A 20,071-nucleotide genomic window follows, 5' to 3' on the forward strand; every position below is an offset into this window, starting at 1 on the left:
CACTTTCTGAATTTAGATCAACAGAATTGTTACTGTTTTGCTTGAATTATACAAAATAGCCTGTTTACTTGAACTAAACAAAATAATTAAATAACATTATAATTTTGTGCTATGTCTTCTAGCAGAATGTTTGCTGTATTGATCAAGGATATATTGGTTATATTGGAGATAATCCTAAACCATCAAGGATTATGGTTCTACATACTTACTGTAACCATTTTTTAAAATACTCCTAGATTTATATATGTTTAGTTTTTATTGTGGTAAAATATGCATAGCATAAAATTTTAGTCATTTTTAACTGTGCAGTTCAGTAACATTAAGTATATTCTCATCACCATCCATCTCCAGAACTTTTTAATCTTCTCGAACTGAAACTCTTTACCTATTAAACAGTAACTCCTTATTTTTCCCTCCCCAGCTCCTGGCAACCCTCATCCCTACTGCCTGTCTCTATGAATTTGACCACTCCAGTACCTCATATAAATGAAATCATTCATTATTTGTCCTTTTGTTATTTATTTGTATCATATAGCATAATGTCTTCAGGGTTCGTCCATGTTGTAGTATGTGTTAGGATTTCCCTCACTTCTAAGGCTAAATAATGTTCCATTGTGTAAACAAATAACCACAAGTTAGTTATCCATTAATCCATGCAGGAACATTTGGGTTGTTTCCATCTTTTGACTATTGTGAGTAATGCTGGTATGAACACTGTGTACACTATCTGTTTAAATCTCTTCCTTCAGTTCTTTTGGGTATAGACTCAGAAGTGGAATTGCTGGATCATCTGGTAATTCTATGGTGAATTTTTTGAGGAATCACTATACTATTTTCCACAGCGGCTGCACCATTTTACATTCCCATAAGCAATGTACAGGGGTTCTAATTTCTCTGTATCCTCACTAATACTTGTTATTTTCTCATTTAGAAAAATGTTTTAGGCCAGGAGCGGTGGTTCACACCTGTAATCCCAACACTTTGGGAGGCTCAGGTGAGTGGATCACCTGAGGTCAGGAGTTCGAGACCAGCCTGGGCAACATGGTGAAACCCCGTCTCTACTAAAAATATGAAAATTAACCGGACGTGGTAGTGCACGCCTGTAACCCCAGCTACTCGAGAGGCAGAGGCAGGAGAATCGCTTGAACCCAGGAGGCAGAGGTTGCAGTGAGCTGAAATTATACCAGTGTACTCCAGCCTGGACGATAGAGACTCCTCCACCAAAAAAAAAAAAAAAATGTTTGATAGTAGCTAGCCTAATGGATAGGAAGTTGGACATCTTTTCATGTGTTAATTGGCCATCTGTATACCTTCTCTGGAGAAATGTCTGTTTGAGTCTTTTGTCTTTTTTTTTTTTTTTTTAAATGTAGTTGAGATGGGGTCTCGCTATGTTGCCCAGGCTGGTCTTGAACTCCTGGCCTCAAGCGATCCTCCTGCCTTAGCTTTCCAAAGCTCTAGAATTACAGACATGAGCCACCATCCCTGGCCTCTTTGCCCATTTTTGAACGGGAATGTTTGTTTTCGTTGCTGAGTTTAGGTTTATGTTTGATGTGCATGAACAGAATACAAGTGCATATGGTGATGGTGGTGGTGTATCTGGTGGTCAGGAGTGTGCTTTCAGAGAGACAGAATGTTATTGCAGAAAAACATGTAACTTTGGATCTAAATACCAGTTCTACAGTTTACAAATTATGTAAATCTGCACCTTAGACTTCTTCTAATCTATGAAATGGGCATTATAACATCTTCTGGAGAGGGTTATTGTGGAGATTAACTAGGTAGTTCCCTAGCAAGGTCCACCCATAAATCTATTTTCTTCTTCTTTACCTGATTATTGTGTTATTGTTTTTGCTTCTTTTATTATTTTTGCTTCCCTTTTTTGGAGCACACAGTAAAACTGGATGTAAACATGGCATTGTCGGCTCAAATGCTTGCAGCTTCTCTCTTTGAACTAAACTACTTTTAGTTCGAACAGAAACTTAGTTCCACTATTGTAGCACTTAAATATCACTAGAGGAAAGTATTGGAATAAATAAGACTATGACTTTGGTTTTTTGTTTTTTGTTTTGTTTTGTGTTTTGGGGTCTTAGAATAATGCTATGGGGTTTTTTTCCCCCCTTTAAGGTATATTTTCGTTATTCTTTGATAAATTTCAGTACATTAGGGTTTCAAAATGGTAATTATTTTGAGTCTTTTTTGAAAAATGTTTTTATTTCTTTAGGACGTTTTCTCTTGTTCTCGTTCTGGATCTTTCAAAACCTAATGATCTTTGGCCCACCATGGAAAATCTTTTGCAAGCCACAAAAAGCCATGTAGACAAAGTGATAATGAAACTGGGAAAGACAAATCCTAAAGCAGTTTCTGAAATGAGACAGAAGATCTGGAATAATATGCAGAAGGATCATCCTGTGAGTTGCTGTTTGGGATTATTACTGGACTCCTTAGTCCCGTATATAGTTAATGATAACATCACAAACAACTTCTTTAGATTTTTAGGCATGACTTGAAATTCATTTGATGTAGATGAACCTGCTTACTGGAAAATTACAGCAATTTATTAAAACCTCAGTAAGAACAAAACAAGAAAGAAGATTCCTTATATCTTCTTGTTAGACATCTTCTGTGATTGTTATGGCATATTACACCAATCAGAGAAATAGAGTTTTAAAGTAGTGGTTTGATATTGATTTTATAATCTCTGTAAAAATGAAGATAAAAAGCCAGATTGTACAAAAGTCACCTGAGAAAGACTAGATGACGCTACAACTTTAAGCAAGAGGTAGAGTTTTAATAGCCTTCACCATCACTCTGTATTTTACATTCATTTGTTTCTATCACTTATTCAGGATCTTTTTATCCTGACAGCTAATTATATTATAAAGTTGCTATGATAGTAACACAGGTTCCTCAAATACAATCATAAATATCAGCATCTGGAAAACTAAGAGCAGCATTTTATATTATCCAGAGTTTATAAGAAAGTGTAGCCAGGTGCGGTGGCTCATGCTTACAATCCCAGCACTTTGGGAGGCTGAGGCGGGCAGATCACGACGTCAAGAGATCAAGGCCATCCTGGCCAACATGGTGAAACCCCATCTCTACTAAAAATACTAAAATTAGCCGGGTGTGATGGTGTGTGCCTATAGTCCCAGCTACTCAGGAGGCTGAGGCATGAGAATCGCTTGAACCTGGGAAGCGGAAGTTGCAGTGAGCCAAGATCGCACCACTGCACTCCAGCCTGACGACAGAGTGAGACTCCTCCTCAAAAAAAAAAAAAAAAAAGGAAGAAAGTGTTTTACATAGGAAATAATGAAACAAAACAAATCTATGATGGATAAATGCTATTCCAACAAACAGTTAACATAAAATAGAAAAAAAAACCAGGAAGGTAATATATAAGGAAATAAAAGGGTAGAAAAAGGAAAATAATAAATGTCATAGTAATTTAGGGAATTGCCATTTCTAGTTTTACACTTATGAAATATAGCTTAGGAAGTGAAAGTTAAATATTGGAACAAATTCTATGTCAAGCAAATTAAGTAAACATCTATGAAGAGACTGAAAATGGAATGGTTTTGGAAGTAAATAGAAATTGCTAAGCACCTAGCATTAAAGAATTATAATAAATCAATGAAATATGTTTATTAAACAGGATCGTGAATTAATTGACCCATTTCCAGTACCTCTGGTCATAATTGGAAGTAAATATGATATTTTTCAGGTAAGCTCTTCCACTTCTAGCTGAGTTTGTTGTACATACATGGCTGTGCTTTTTATGAGGGAGGTACAAAAATAATGTCAACATAAGAAAAATAATTATTGAAGGAATAGATTAGTAAGTCATACATCTTAAAGATTTCGGAAAAGACATAGTTGGGACAGAAAAACATAGGTAAAGAAAATAAATGCAGTGATTAGAATGGGGATAAGGCAGATTTAGAAAACGAATCCTGCTGGGCACAGTGGTTTATGCCACTTTTAAAAAGTCCCAGCACTTTGGGAGGCTGAAGGGGGAGGATCACTTGAGCCCAGGAATTTGAGGTTACAGTGAGCTGTAGTCACACCACTGTACGTCCAGCCTGGGTTACACAGTGAGACACTGTCTCTTAAAAAAAAAAAAAAAAAGTCTTCAACCCAGTCACTGGGGAATAGGACTTACTTCTCAACTTTTAAATTGAAGAAAGTAGAAAATTAGTTCCTTCTTATCTTTGCTTGTCAGAGAATCGTTAGGGTATTCCACACTATGAAATGTGCGCTTATATCTAAATTCTGTTGAGCTAAGTATTTAAACAAAGAAAGATCTGATAGCTGAAGCTCTAAGAAGGCTGCAGCTATTGTTCAATTCTCTATGAAACAAATATCAAGGTAATGGAATACTATTCCTGAAGGTGAGTTTAAAAAAATAAGAAATAATCTGTTTCTACATTTAATAATTTGAATCTTCCTGCTATAGATATTTGGTTATCTTGACTTTTTTTAATAACATATTTCTACAGGATTTTGAGTCTGAGAAGAGAAAAGTAATATGCAAGACACTTCGATTTGTTGCACATTATTATGGAGCATCATTAATGGTTCGTACATTTCTTGTCCTTCGGGCTTGAATGGACAGTACCAAATTTGGGGAAATTAGCAACTTGATGCACAACTACGAGGAATAAATGCTTTTGCTAATGCACATGGTCCCATTGCTCTCCCACTGCTGAAGACCTCTCCGTACAGAGCGTTTGATAGTGCATCTGTTGAACATGTGCTACTAGTTGGTCTCCCCCTTCTTTGGAACAAAAGTTCTAAATTGTTTATATCCATAAATCCCAACCAAGTTTAAAGAGACAAGTTGATTATCTATTTTTTCATTTTTGGTATCCCCTTAAGAATTAGAATCTGTATTCCCTTAAAAGAAAAACAAAAAATAACTCTAACAGTGTGTGTACGGGGGATGAGGGCTCTTTTAAAAAGTACTGTTTGTTGTAAAAGTTAAAAACATGAAATCTGAAGTCATGTGCCCTGGGTTCGAATCTCACGGTGACCATTTATTAGACGTGTGATCTTAGGCGAGTCACTTAATTTCACTTAAGCCTCATTGTTCTCCAGGGTAAAATGGAGAAAAATAGTATCTTCTTCATAGGGTTGTTTTGAGGATTCAAAGAGGGAGTATGTGTGAAATGCTTAGCACAGGGCCTAGAATAGAATATTACTCAATAAATGTTGGTTTTTATAATCACTGTTATTATCTCCCATAGCAGGACTAAACTTCACTAAATGTCCTTTAATGCTATAAAATATCACAACTTTTTTTTTTTTTTGAGATAGTCTCACTCCGTCACCCAGGCTGGAGTGCAATAGTGTTGTCTTGGCTCACTGCAACCTCTGCCTCCCGGGTTCAAGCGATTCTCCTACCTCAGCCTCCTGAGTAGCTGGGACTACGGGCGTGTGCCACCATGCCCGGCTAATTTTTGTATATTTAGTAGAGACGGGGTTTCACTGTGTTGGCCAGGCTGGTCTCGAACTTGTGACCTCGTGATCTGCCCTCCTCAGCCTCCCAAAGTGCTGAGATTACAAGCGTGAGCCACCGTGCCTGGCCAAAACATTTTTATTTAAACAATTTCCAGCTGGGTGCAGTGGCTCACGCCTGTAATCCCAACACTTTGGAGGCTGAGGCAAGAGGATCATTTGAGCTCAGGAGTTTGAGACCAGCCTGGGCAACATGGCAAGAACCTGTCTCTACAAAAAATTTTAAAAATTAGCTGGCCATGGTGGCACACACCGGTTGTCTCAGCTACTTGGGAGACTGAGGTGGGAGGATCATGTGAGCTCGGGAGGTCAAAGCTGCAGTGAACCATTATCACACCACTGCACTCCAGACTGGGTTTGTCTCAAAAAAAAAAAATTCCTTTACATTTGAATAATTATTTAATGGTCTCTTTTTTCCTCCAAATTAAAGCACTCAGAGGAACCTAGAGACAACATGGTCTAGCCCCTTGCCTTCATGGCTAGAATATTTTGACTGAAAGTAATATTTACAAAGTATGTATTCTCAGCTTTTATACCTTTCAAAACATTATACATACATTTCATTACGTATTTTCTTAAAAATGATCACCTTTTATGTTTGAATTGTATTTGCTTACGTATTAGGTTGACACAGTACTTTGGGAAATGTTCTTCTTTACTATTTTGAGAGGATATGGGGAATTTAAAGTGAATGACTCATCCAGGGTACAGAGGTAAAGATCTTGCAGTTACTTATTTTTGCCACTAGAGAGGGTCACACATTTACTTCTGGCTATCAAGTTAGCTGAGGGAAATCCCTATATTTCTTTAGGAACAGATTACATTTGATGGAGGGCCCAGTCTGGTCTCACGGGTACAAATTTAGATGAAGTCAGGTCACTGCAGGCCACAGCAAGCCTGGGATTCACTGTGGCCCAGGAGATGGAACAAGATCAGGGACCAGGGAATGACTTTGAGAAGGGCTTCATCTCAGCTTTCAGTAAGCCCAAAGGAACAGGGTTTGGGTTAGTGGAGTACTTCTGGACCACCAAAGGAACCATAAGGCCTTTCGGGAAGAATGTAGCCAAAGTGATCAAAGCCCCATCTTTTAGTTTCATGTCTCCTCTTACCCTCTGCCCCATTTAAGGAAGAAAGTTGGGTACTGCTTTGCAAAATTCCATGATATTTAGCAGGGTTTTTTTCCCAACACTATAGTTGATCCTATACAGTGCAGTTGAGAATATTGATTCAACATTTTGAACAATCTAATTAAGTTAATAAAAACAAAACACAGGCCAGGCGTGGTAGCTCTTGCCTCTAATCTCAACACTTGGAGGGTGAGGTGGAAAGACCACTTGAGGCCAGCAGTTGAAGACCAGCCTGGGCAACAAAATGAGACCTTGTCTTGACAAAAAAAAAAAAAAAAAAAAAAAATTGAATTAGCCAGTCATTAGCATCATAGTGCATGCCTGTGGTCCTAGGTACTCAGGAGGCTGAGGCAGGAGGATTGCCTGAGCCTGGCAGTTCAAGGCTGCAGTGAGTTGTCATCACACTGCTGCACTCTAGCCCGGGCAACAGAGCAAGACCCCATCTCTTAAAAAACCAATATGCTCCTCACCCCCCAAAGAGAACAGGAGAAGACTGGTAAGTAGAACCAGATTCAGAGGAGAGCCATCAGGATGGCAGGGACTTAAAATTATTATATATGAGGACCAGTAGAATATCACCTAAAATGTGATCACTCTCTTAGATAGTTGAAGGAATGTTCCATAGAAAAGTGACTAACTTCATTCTTTGCTATTCTAAAGTCCATAAAAAGGAATCAATAGAGTTTACTCAAAATATGAAAGCACTTTCTAATACTACCATTTTCTGAAAACAGAATGAATTATTTGGGGAGATGAGTTCCCAGGTATTGAGTTTGTTTAAGCAGAAGGCTTACAGGTCTTTGTGAAGGGTGTTTCAGAAGTGGTTGATGCAGCAGATGGAGGAGTTGGGTTAGAAAACTTCTAATGTTCTCCCAGCCCTATGTTCTGTGAAATATGTTTGTGATTAGGTTTTTCCTTTCTCATAAAGAAAATAAAATTAAACAGAGCAGTTATATTTCTAAAATTCAGTTAAAGTTTTCTATATGTATTTTTAAACATGGTCTCAGTAGAAGCATTACAATTATTTCAATGCTTTCTTTTAAATAAATGTATCAGATCTTATATATACACATGAGTATTCTCATTTGAATACTTTCTCTGAGAGCATTAAGAACTTTCTGTTCTTAATCCAGAATGAGGCTTATCTTGTGGAATTGCCATTGGAACCATAACGCTGATGTCTTTGCTTCATAATTAGATTTCATTTCAGTTCAAAATTGTTCTTCTCACTTCCATACCTCTTAGTCATTTTGACTTGGCTGTGAATGACTTTTGGTATCTACAGAAATCCAATCTAGTTTTTAAAGATTTGTAGAGTAACCATATGTCCTGGTATTCATCTGATGTCACAGCTTAATGATTAATAGTACCCAACCCTTTTCATTCTCTGAAATGTTCTGGTTATGGTTTCCCTAGTTATATGCCAACATTGAAAATATTCAGTAGCTTAGGCACCAAAAGCAATTTAAAAAGAAGTTTAAAAATTACTTTAGTGAGTATCAGCATCATTAGACCAGTCTGCAGTCCCACAGTGACTGTTTGGAAGGCAGCAATACACCCTTGGATGTGAAAGCTACTTTTGAGGTATACCTCTCATTTTCTAACCAACCCAACTGCATTTTGGAAAATTTTCTTTTAGACCATAATGAGTATGTTTACACACATACAGCCCATAAACATACATTCATATATACATTTTAAAGAAATTATTTGACAGTGATTATGATCCATTTGTGTGAGTAGCTGAAATGATTAGTACATAAACACAAATCCTTTCCACATCATGTACTCATTAAGTTTGAAGAACAAGTTAAAGTTACCAAGATTTCTTTATTCAGGTTTTGTTTTGTCTACTCAAACAAAAGTATTTGTTGGGCAACTAAATAGTGATTCTCTTTGCAATCTGTATTTGTTCAAAGCCATATTTATTTTACCTGTTTCTGTGATTGGAAAATAAAGCATATAATTTGTTCTCCTGATTTGTTTAAAGTTTACCAGTAAATCAGAAGCTCTATTACTAAAAATACGTGGAGTTATCAACCAGTTGGCATTTGGCATTGACAAAAGGTACTGCTAAGATACTTTTTATATCATTTATTGAGTGATTGATTTAGCCAATGTTGTCTCATCTGATTATTGTTCTACTCAGTCTGTTGTGTCTTGACCAGGAAAGTGACCTCGATGGCTAGTCTTAAAGGGATAATTTCTTTTTTTTTTTTTTTTTTTTTTTTTTGAGACGGAGTCTCGCTGTGTCACCCAGGCTGGAGTGCAGTGGCGTGATCTCGGCTCACTGCAAGCTCCGCCTCCCGGGTTTACGCCATTCTCCTGCCTCAGCCTCCCAAGTAGCTGGGACTACAGCTGCCTGCCACCACACCCAGCTAATTTTTTGTATTTTTAGTAGAGACGGGGTTTCACCATGTTAGCCAGGATGGTCTCGATCTCCTGACCTCGTGATCCACCCGCCTCGGCCTCCCAAAGTGCTGGGATTACAGGCTTGAGCCACCGCACCCGGCCAGGGATAATTTCTTTTTAAAATTATTTTTATTATTATTTATTTTGTCATGACTCAACATAAAGGGGATAATTTCATATTATTTCCTGCTTCTTATATTCTTTAAATATTTCTCAAATTTTGCAACCAAAATGTTACATAACATTTAGTTTGAGGCTGGAATAAAATAATGATAATATTATACTTGCTCCCTGATTTATTTTACTTCCTTTCCCACACTTTGGTAGCTTCCCTCTATTATTACTTTCTTTTATTGATTTGAAATGGAATTGAAAATTTTGGTATGTATCTTCTTAGCCTTGCTACTTCTCTTAGTTTCAATTTAAGGTAATAGGGTCTGTCACTTTTTTCCTATAAAATGTTTATTTATGCTATATTTTAATTTTTGAAATCACTTAAATTGATAGTTATTCATTTGGGGCAATGCTCTCAGTAGTGGCTAAATGTAAAACTAGTCCATAATATTGCTCTCATGTTTATGGAAGAGCGTGGCAGCAAATTTAATGGCTAAACTAATTTAGAATCTTTTTTTCTCTACGTAGCAAATCAATATGTGTGGATCAGAATAAACCACTGTTTATCACAGCAGGATTGGATTCTTTCAGTCAAATAGGTTAGTGAACTTATTAAGGTTGTTCAATCTTTTTTTAATTGCTTATTGATTTTATCCTACTCCATGTTCACTTTGTCTCCAACATACTCCTATTTCTGGTTTCATTATCATTGCTGTTATTTCCTGTGTGTTTGTTTATATGCCCAGTATTAATGTAACATGCATCACATTGACATGTTTGTGATGGAAGGGATGTCACCACATAAGAGACTGATTTCTCATTTCTGATCTCTATTCCACTGAAAAACAAATTGCATGTATTTTCTTTCCCCCACTGATTTCCAGGTACTTTTAAATTTTAGCTCCTTGGATTTAAGGAAGCTAGGAGCATAGAGTAGTGAGGAAATTCAAAGTTACATATTACGGGCAATTAGCAAGTATATGAGAGATTGAAAAGTAAGTCAAAAAGAACACGTTTGTAACAATTAGGTATGATTTGATTTTTTGTTATGAAATAGCATGCCTCATCTAATGGAATGTATTTCGTAAACTCATAGACTCTACAGGCTTCTGAATCAAAAGGAAGTTTAAGAGTTTATATCTCAAGCCCCTTACCTTCCCACAGAAACTGTTTTCATTGTGAAGCTCTTTGAACCTCGCACTTCTTTATCCTCTGCAGGTGGCATAGTTTGCTTTTAACACTCTAATGGGCAGTAGGGGTTTTGTTTTGTTTTGTTTTGTTTTGTTTGTATTCCCCATCCTCTATTAGTCTTACAAGCTAAAGGTGACTTGACTTCAAATATAGAATCTTTGTAATGAGATTATAGATTAATTGGAATGGAAGGAATGGAGGTGATTTTGCTTAATGAATGGTCATGGAGTCTGATGTTTATGATTATCATTAATGCCAACTTAATTCCAGTAGCAGTGAGAATCACTATTGTACTGATAGATAATGCTGATGGAATTCTTTTGCCTCTATGAATAGTTGGAGGCCAGAAGAGAGTTCATAATTACTGAATTTTGAAATCATGGAGCTTAGATCTCATCAGAATTAAAAACTTTTGCTCTGTGAAAGCCCATGTGAAGAAGATGAATAGACATGCCACAGTCTGGGAGAAAAGAATTTCAAACCACATACATGACAGAGGACTAGTGTTTAGAATACATGAACTCAACGGAAAAATAAACAATCCATTTAGAAAGTGGGCAAAAGACATAAGCAGACATTTCATTTCAGAGAGGACATAAAAATAGCAAAGCAGCACATAAAAAAGTGTTTAATATCGTTAGTCGTTAGGGAAATGCAAATTGAAATCACAATGAAATATCAGTATACACTTAACAGAATACCTTAAATAAAAAACAGTGACACCACCAAATACTGGCAAAGATGCAGAGAAACCAGATCTCTCATACATTGCTGGTGGGAGTGTAAAATGGTACAGCCACTCTAGAAAACAGTTTAACAGTTTCTTATGAAACTAAACCTGCAACTACCATATGACCTAAAAATTGTGCTGTTGGGCGTTTATCCAGGATAAATGAAAACTTAAATTTCACACAAAAAATCTCTAGGCATATGTTCACAGCAGCTTTATGTGTAGTAGTCAAAACCTAGAAACAGCCCAGAAGTTGTTCAGCAGGTGAATGACTAAACAAACCGTGGTACATCTGTACCAGAGAAAACTGCTCAGCCACACAAAGGAACAAATGACTGATACACATAGCCTGGGTGAATCTCCAGGGAATCATGCTGAGTGAAAAGCAGCCAATTATAAAAGATTACATACAGTGTGATTCTATTTATAAAAAATTTTGAAATGAAAAACATTTTAGAAATGGAGGCAGATTAGTGGTGGTCAGAGGGTAGGGATAGGACTATGGATGGGGAGACGAGGGGAGGGCTCAGGAAGGAGGAGGTTATGTCTATAAAAGGGCAACACAGGATCCTTGTGCTAGTGGAATTAAGTTGGCATCTTGACTGTGGTAGCAAATACATGAACCTATGCGGGTGATAAAATTGTATAGAACTTAATATACACACAGACACACAAAGGAATACAAGTAAAACTTGGCAAAGCTGAATAACATCAGTGGAGCGTATCAATGCTTTTCCCACCAAAGTGGCAAGGATGTCCTGGAAGATCACCAGCAAAACAGTTTTGGTGAACAATAGATGTTGGAAATAGAAAGAATGGGAAATATCCAGTTACAAATAGTAAATGGCAGCAAAGTTTTAAATTTTTCAAATTAAATTATACAAGTAATACATAAAGATATCTCCTTGTAAAAAGGTAAAAGAGTATATACAAGGAGCAAATCTGTGTTCTTTCCAATTTCCTGTGCCGTTACACACGTGTATATAGTGTAGAAAAAACTATTTGCTTTAAACATAAGTATATGTTCAGTCTATATCATTTTGGCATTTCCCTTTTTTATTAAATATACCTTATTATTCAATACCTTTTTATTCAATATACCAATATACCTTAGTAGTTTTTCCATGTTAATGCTACATATGGATCTATTTCTTATTTTAACTGTTGGATAGTGTTACAGAGCATGGGTGTGCATAGTAATTAATGCACTATTCACCACTGATGAATATTTTGGTTGTAGGTCAATTTATTCAGTGATAACAAATGATGCTGCAGTGTGAAATCCTTAATACAGTACCAGTTTGCAGGTGTTTCTAGGGCAAACACTACCAAGAACTGGAATTACTGGTTAATAGGATGTAGATACAGGTATAGATACAGGGTGTGGAGAATGAGAGTTACAGTTTACCAGTTACTCTTTGGCTCCTCTTCTTTCAGTATTAGAATCTGTCCCAGTGACCTTGCTGTGCTGGGTAGGGTAAATTTTAATGGTGACTATATTAAGGAGAGGGAAAATGAGTGATCTGAGATGTATACCTTTGTTAGTGTCATTTCTTTTATTGGCAGAATTTGTAATATTTTAATCAATGCAGTCATTTGAAGTTAAACTTGCTATTTTAGGATCTCCTCCTGTTCCTGAAAATGACATTGGAAAGCTTCATGCCCACTCACCAATGGAGTTGTGGAAAAAAGTGTATGAAAAGCTCTTTCCACCAAAGGTACATATTTCTAATTTTTTAAAAGCAAGATTTTTAGCACCATCTAACAGTTATAGGAAATGTGCCAAAGGGCCTATTATGATAACTTTGTTTTTATCTCTTCTGCTCAAAAATCAATTAAACATTGCTGAAAATGTAAATAGGCACTGTGGTGATTAAAAAAAAAGTCAGACATGGTTCCTGCTCCACTTTCAAAGATAGTTATCTGGTTGTTAGAGAAGGGAGAGACAACTGAAAGGGGACCTGGTGGAATTGGAAGCGGGCCTCAGTGGTGATGAAAAAAGCTTGAAAGATCATAGAGAGCCTTTGTGGTAGGCTGAGGAATGGGAGCTTGGTTTATTAGGCAGATGGTAGCCATTGAATTTTGGGTTATGGGCATGAAGTGATTTGGAGATTTGTAATTTCAGAGTATTAACACACTGAAAAATATCAAGGACCCTGCAAGAGATCCTCAGTATGCTGAAAGTGAAGTCGATGAGATGAGAATTCAGAAGGATCAGGTATTATCTTAAATATTTACTTAATTTCATCTGAAGGTTTTTCTTGTTGTTGTGGTGGTTGTTTTGAGATGGAGTCTCACTCTGTTGCCCAGCATGGAGTGCAGTGGCGCAATCTTGGCTCACTGCAAGCTCCACCTGCCGGGTTCGTGCCATTCTCCTGCCTCAGTCTCCCGAGTAGCTGGGACTACAGGCGCCCACCAGCATGCCTGGCTATTTTTTTTTTTTTTTTGTATTTTTAGTAGAGACAGGGTTTCACCATGTTAGCCAGGATGGTCTCAATCTCTTGACCTCGTGATCTGCCCGCCTTGGCCTCGCAAAGTGCCGGGGTTACAAGCGTGAGCCACCGCACCCGGCCTTATCTGAAGTTTTATCACAAAACCTGGAGTGCCTTGGGAATTCCTTACATTTTTCTCAATGTATTTACTTAGTGTTTCTTTTTTACTGTTAAAATTATTTAAGTAGTACATCTATTTAAATAACACACTAATAGTATACTGTAGAAAAAAATAAAAATTTGATATGAATAAAGAAAAATTTTTAAATCACCTGTCATCCCACCACCCAGACGTGACTTGATGTTCACATAAACCTTTTTGATTTTCTAGTTTACATTATATTAAAGATGAGTAGTGATTCTTACCTTGCTGCTGGAGAGACATTTTCTTAATACTCTTTGGTTTGTGGAATTACATAAAAAGTTTTGTTTTTGATTAGGAAATTCAGACATATCTATACTTTCCTTGTACCAGAAAATGTATCTCGCCCAGTTAAGGACTGAAAGCACAGTCTGAAAGCACACAGACATACCTGACAGAACCCAGGATCTCTCAGGAAAATGCTTAAAAGTGAACACTACCATCCCATGTATCCCTAGATAGCCCCATTTGAACACACAAATCTGATGTAAGAATGTTAAGAGCTGGTAAACTCACCATGACCCAAATACTTAGAGTTTTCTTTTCTTTTTTTTTTTTTTGAGACGAGTCTCACACTGTCACCCAGGCTGAAGTGCAGTGGCGTGACCTCAGCTCACTGCAACCTCTGCCTCCCGGGTTCAAGCAGTTCTCTGCTTCAGCCTCCTGAGTGGCTGGGATTACAGGCACCCGCCACCATGCCCAGCTAATTTTTTGGGGTTTTTTTTAGTAGAGACGGGGTTTCACCATCTTGACCAGGCTGGTCTTGAACTCCTGATCTCGTGATCCACCCACCTTGGCCTCCCAAAGTGCTGGGATTACAGGCGTGAACCACCACGCCCAGCCTAGATTTTTCTAAAAACAAACAAGCAAACTTAAGTTTTAGTTTGATTTGATAAAATGAGACATTGTACAGAATCTGTCCTTATATGAGTAAACTTATGTATGGTAAGCACTAGATTGAAAGCCCTGGCAGCTTCTCAGGCGGCAGCCACATTTTTTCGAGGGTAACCTGAAAGCAGCTATCAGCTGGGAGCAGGAGCCGGGGCATTTTTCTCAGCATTCACCTGCAGGGGGCCCTTGGAGAAGTAAGCAAAACATTTTATGTAAACGGTCCAGAAGACTTTTGAAAAATATGCCATGAATATTTAGAGGTTTTGTAGCTGTAGCAAAGTGAGAGGCATGTTGTAGAAACAGTAAAATGACCTCATGTAACCCTTATAAATTATGTTTCCAGCTTGGATGTAAGGATTAGTTGGAAGTCATCCCTGATTAATATTTATCTAGGGGTCAATGATTAACTGTTGTTGTTGATAAGAATATCTGTTTATATTGCATAATGATCATTTTGATTAAGTTCATATACATCAGTATTATTAAAGGATTAGGGTATTTGTGAGTGTCATGAATTTTCACATTCAAATCTGCCTTCTCTAAATGACTTAAAACCGTAAGAATTCTGTGTGGAAAAGGAAGGCAGCCCCACAGTACCCATATCACCCTTCATTCATCTCTTGTGTCTCACTGCCAGCAGATCACCAATTCCTATCATCTCTTGGTTCAAGATGTTTTTTAACCTACCTGAAAAGTTATGCTATCCTAAGTTTGCCTCTAAACGACTTTTATTCGTGTGGTTTTAGATGAATTGCATTGATTCCAGATTGCACACATAGGACCTTAGCATAATTTTATGCTTTAGCTTTAAAGATACCCTAATGATTATCAGTGTTGTTGCTGTTATTTCATTGATAATCTGAATCTAAATTTTGACATTCTACTATACGGCATTTTTAATTTGAATATTATTTCATACTCTTTCACGCGTAGTTGTGAGACCTTAAGTTGTTTCCAGTTGTGTGCTGTGAGGTCAATCCTCAAGGATCTGAGGATTGGTAGGAAGACCCCTTTCATCTTTCCTGCAGACTTAGGGTCTTTCGTGATTAGCCCTCTTTAATTAAAGTTCTGTCTTTGCCAGACTTCACGTGGGCACCAGAAAATACTTTAGTAGTATTTTCTACTTTTTAAAAGCCCTCTAGCTTTAAAGCAGTCCCGATTTTAAGGGATTGTCAATGTGGAAAGAACTTGCTGAGCCCTTCTACCTCTTTTGTGTTTTTTTCTTTGTGTTTGATACTGCGTCTTGCTCTGGCATCCAGGCTGGAGTGCAATCGTGAGATCATGGCTCACTGCAGCCTTGAACTCCAGGGCTCAAGCGATCCTCCCGTCTCAGCCTCTCAAGTAGCTGGGACTACGGGCACACATCACCATGTCCGGGTAATTTTTTCCTTTTTTGTTGCCCAGGCTGGTCTTGAACTCCTCTCCTAAAGCAGTCCTCCTGAGTTGGCCTCCCAAAGTGCTGGGATCACAGGCGTGAGCCACTGTACCCAGCTTCTTTTCTGTATTTTTGTTAAGGCAAAAAAAAAAAAAAAAAAAAGTTACAGTTAACATTTATTTTTAAGGTCTTCTTGGCCAACCACAGATATCTTTTGAAAATTTTTCTTACTTGCTATCCCTTTAAAACATCAATGTATTATTTTGAGGCCATATCATTGTCATATTGAAGATCTAGTGGACTTGGTGGGTTCTGTCTCACGTTGGTTATTCCTTTTCCTCCCTCTGGCGTGGCCTGTGCGATAGCCCTAGTTTTCTCACAGTCTGCTGTCTGCAAAAGGGAGATACTACTAGCCAAGAATCTCAAAACAACGTTTTCACCTTTGTCCTTGGTAAAAATAATTTCACTTCCAGTTAAAGACAAAGTGTGCAGTAAACAATTTGTTTATTCTTTATGAGTTAATCTTTAAAACCACAGTGGTAGATAACTGGTGAACTGAATTAACTTTATTAGGAAAAAATAAAACAAGCTGTAAAGAGTACATATGATTATTGCCGTGAAAATTCTTCTGAGAATCCAGTGAGGAAGTTAAAAAAAAACAAGGAAAAATTCTTCCAAAGTCTGTATACCATTTTGAAACATTTAACGTTCAAATTTTAGTAACTTAGAGTATAGGTATGAAAGGGATGATCTGCAATTTTTCTGAAAATTAGAATGGATTTTCTTTTCATAGCAACTGTGAACTTCAGTTATGTTAGCCAAAGGGCAGTGATTGCCTTATCTTGCAGAGTAACCACATTTTGTTTATTTGAAGTGGTGATAACCTTTGTACAGTTATTTAGACATTGAACAACATGTAGGAGGCCAAGAGGCATCCCCTTAGATGACCCCTTTTACATGTCAGTTGCCTTGTGCAGGATAGCCACCTCCACTAAAATTTATTTATGAATTGTAAAGGTAACATATACTCATTGTGAAAAAATTCAAAAGATATAGATAGATGTATATAAAATAGAAAATGGAAGTATCCTGCCCTCTCCCTAGCTGTGTGCTTTTTTCATGTGGCACATACTATTTTTTCATGTGGCCACTTTTGTTTTTGCTGGCTGCCTTGGAAGCCACCTGTGAATGAATGCTAATTATTTCATCAGTCCTTACTGGGGGACATCAAAGTTGTTTCCAGTTGTGCTCAGATAGAGCAGTGAGCATCCTTGTGCATTGCTCTATTGTTATGTATGATAGATTTCTAAAAGTAAAATCACTGGGACAAAGGATACACACACACACAAACATACACACACACACACATTTTTTTGTGGAATTACATAAAGAGTTTTGTTTTTGATTAGGACATTCAGACATACCTGTACTTTCCTTGTACCAGAAAATGTATCTCACCCAGTTAAGGGGTGAAAGCACACAGACATACCTGACAGAACCCAGGATCTCTCAGGAAAATGCTTAAAAGTGGACACTACCATCCCGCGTATCCCTAGATAGCCCCATTTGAACACGCAAGTCTCACTCTGTCACCCAGGCTGGAGCGCAGTGGCGCAATCACAGTTTACTGCAGCCTTGACCTCCCAGGTTCAAGCAATCCTCCCACCTCAGACTTCCAAGTAGCTGGGACCACCGCACACACCACCATGCCTGGATAATTAGTTTTCTCAGTTTTTGTAGAGACACGGTCTCCCTATGTTGCCCAGGCTGGTCTGAAATTCCTGGGCTCAAGCAATTCTCCTGCCCCAGCCTCCCAAAGTGCTGGGATTATAGGCATGAGCCACCGCACCCAGCCTGGGTATATGTTTTTAAAATATTTTTCTAATTTCAACCAAGTTTTTGATAAGAACTGAACAGCAAACAATTAAAAATAAGAGCACTTTTGAATACTTGAAGGATGACAAATGTCTAGTTCATTAGTTGAAAGACGATTCATATGTGTTATGTAGTTTATATACATAATTTTGTCTGAAAGTTTAATAAATTCATCTCTGAGTGCCGCTTAGCAGCACAGAAACTCTGAAGACTGTATTTCTAGAAAATAAGTCCTAAGCATAATCATTTACAAAACAATTGTCAAGAAATCTTTACAATGATAATGCTACTAAGGATACATTGTTATATCTAAAAAATGAGAAAGCAGTTTTAACGTGCCTCCTTGAATTCTTAAGTTGATTTTTCTTAAAGTAATACATATTTTTGTTTTAGGAACTGGAACAGTACAAAAGAAGTTCTTCCAAGTCTTGGAAACAAATCGAGCTTGATTCTTGAACCTAATTCAATTGTTGTATATTTATTTCTTCTTTTCTAAATACAAATAAGATTATATTATGAATTAACTATTGTGGCAATATGTGAAGAAAGTTAAACTGTATAATTTGTGAAAGAACAAGCTGGATTTCTTGGACTAGTGCTCTCCCTGTATATTTTGAAGCTTTTTAAAAGGAAAAAATATTGTAGAACCATGTGTAATTTTTTTTTAAATAAAAGAATCTTCTACTCCCTACCTCTAACATGTTTAAGTGGTATATACTCAATTCAGCATGTATAAGTTTCTGCTTATATGTTTTTAGGAATATAAAAGTAAGAGTATTTGGTTACAGTTTTAAATGCAAGGTTAAGTGCCCATGTTAGACACATTCTTTCTAAGAGGCGTTCTCAGCTGTAGCTGGGAGGAAACCAGAATTGGGTTCACAGATGTCAAAACTTTACTCTGAACAGTGAGGCGCAAGAAGCACCTGAAATAGGAGATGCACATTCCTGGGTCCCCACACCTAGAGAGTCACCATCCGTGGTCTGGAATGGGGTGTTTTTAATCAGCACCCATTTCACCCCTCTGTGAGACTGACACATTTATTTTAAATACCACTTTTTGAAGAACAGGCACATTTAACGAGATATCCTATCAAGAAGCAGGACAAAACATCACGTGTTGGGGATAACCAGGATTATTTCCAAGGTGGGATAGCCTTTAAGAAGCCGTTCCCATCTGTAGATCTGTGTACCTGCTAGCCAAGTTCATTCTGAGTAAGTATAATTGCTGTGATTAAAAATGATTTATTCTGTGTTCTTCCATATCCACACGTCAAATATGTTGACTCCCAGCTTCAGATAAACACATTTACTACCCCAAGGGAGTGGTGTCTGAGCAGATAGCAAGCCATCTGCTTATTGCAACGAACCAGGACTTCATAAATTATTTGCAGTATGTACGGTTCTCACACCCTTGAGAACAGAGTTTTCAGCATGTTTCCAAGGAACCTCAGTCTTAAGCACAGGTTTCTTGCTGAGTGCTATGGAAAAAGAGATCCCTTTAAATTTACAGTGAACATTATGATCTCAGAAACATCACTGACTTGGTGGGAAGAAACAGCCTGTTCCACAAGAGTAATAGGAATTGCTGTTATATACTTTGATTTTCTTACACATCACTGTCCATTTTTGACTTGAGACACAAACTGTCACATGTTGAAAGCCATTGTGTTTTTCTAAGGTGCTATCACTAACATTTAATAGCTTGAAGTCACGTGTGATGTCAGTTTTCCAAATGTTTCTGAGCTAGAATGAAATTCATCTGCATATGAATAGTAGAAAATGTTTCCACTTATGTTGTACACCCATATCTTTAGTAAGTTGAAATCAGTGATTTCAAAAGAGGTTCCTGTGGGACTCTCTTTGAACTACTGTAATAGATTATCATCTCCAGAATTGTCTATAACTGATGTGACATATATAATCTGTAAGACATTGTGTAACTATTACACCATAATCATCCATGTCAAAGACCTTTTATAAAAATTGACAATACTAGTCTGATAATTTACCAATGCCTCCACATCCTTAAATACTGTTCTGAGAAATAGAATTTTACTGTGGTTTCCTTAATGAAATGATCTTTCCTACTTCAGTGTGAGACATTTCAAATGCTATAATTTATCTTTCTTCACAAGTTAGGTCACAGTCAGTGAACAAGTTCATGCGCTCTCTACCATATTCTCACCCAAAGTTACCATAGTAACACTG

The 20,071-nt window shown here is 37.3% G+C and overlaps 1 protein-coding gene across 1 annotated transcript in view; it reads left to right on the top strand.

The window, feature by feature from the left end:
* DYNC2LI1 (dynein, cytoplasmic 2, light intermediate chain 1) overlaps positions 1 to 18,561 on the top strand; it is a 36,555-nt gene extending 17,994 nt beyond the window's left edge. Inside the window, exons 6-13 of the mRNA XM_011978198.1 lie at positions 2,222 to 2,408; positions 3,653 to 3,721; positions 4,497 to 4,574; positions 8,632 to 8,708; positions 9,696 to 9,766; positions 12,709 to 12,806; positions 13,214 to 13,306; positions 18,257 to 18,561. Coding sequence (XP_011833588.1) covers positions 2,222 to 2,408; positions 3,653 to 3,721; positions 4,497 to 4,574; positions 8,632 to 8,708; positions 9,696 to 9,766; positions 12,709 to 12,806; positions 13,214 to 13,306; positions 18,257 to 18,319 — 736 coding nt within the window. The 3' untranslated portion in view covers positions 18,320 to 18,561. The remainder of the gene's footprint in view (positions 1 to 2,221; positions 2,409 to 3,652; positions 3,722 to 4,496; positions 4,575 to 8,631; positions 8,709 to 9,695; positions 9,767 to 12,708; positions 12,807 to 13,213; positions 13,307 to 18,256) is intronic.
* Positions 18,562 to 20,071: the final 1,510 nt, after the last annotated feature.

The sequence above is a fragment of the Mandrillus leucophaeus genome, unplaced genomic scaffold, assembly GCF_000951045.1.
Source record: "Mandrillus leucophaeus isolate KB7577 unplaced genomic scaffold, Mleu.le_1.0 Scaffold190, whole genome shotgun sequence".
Classification (NCBI taxonomy): Eukaryota; Metazoa; Chordata; class Mammalia; order Primates; family Cercopithecidae; genus Mandrillus; species Mandrillus leucophaeus.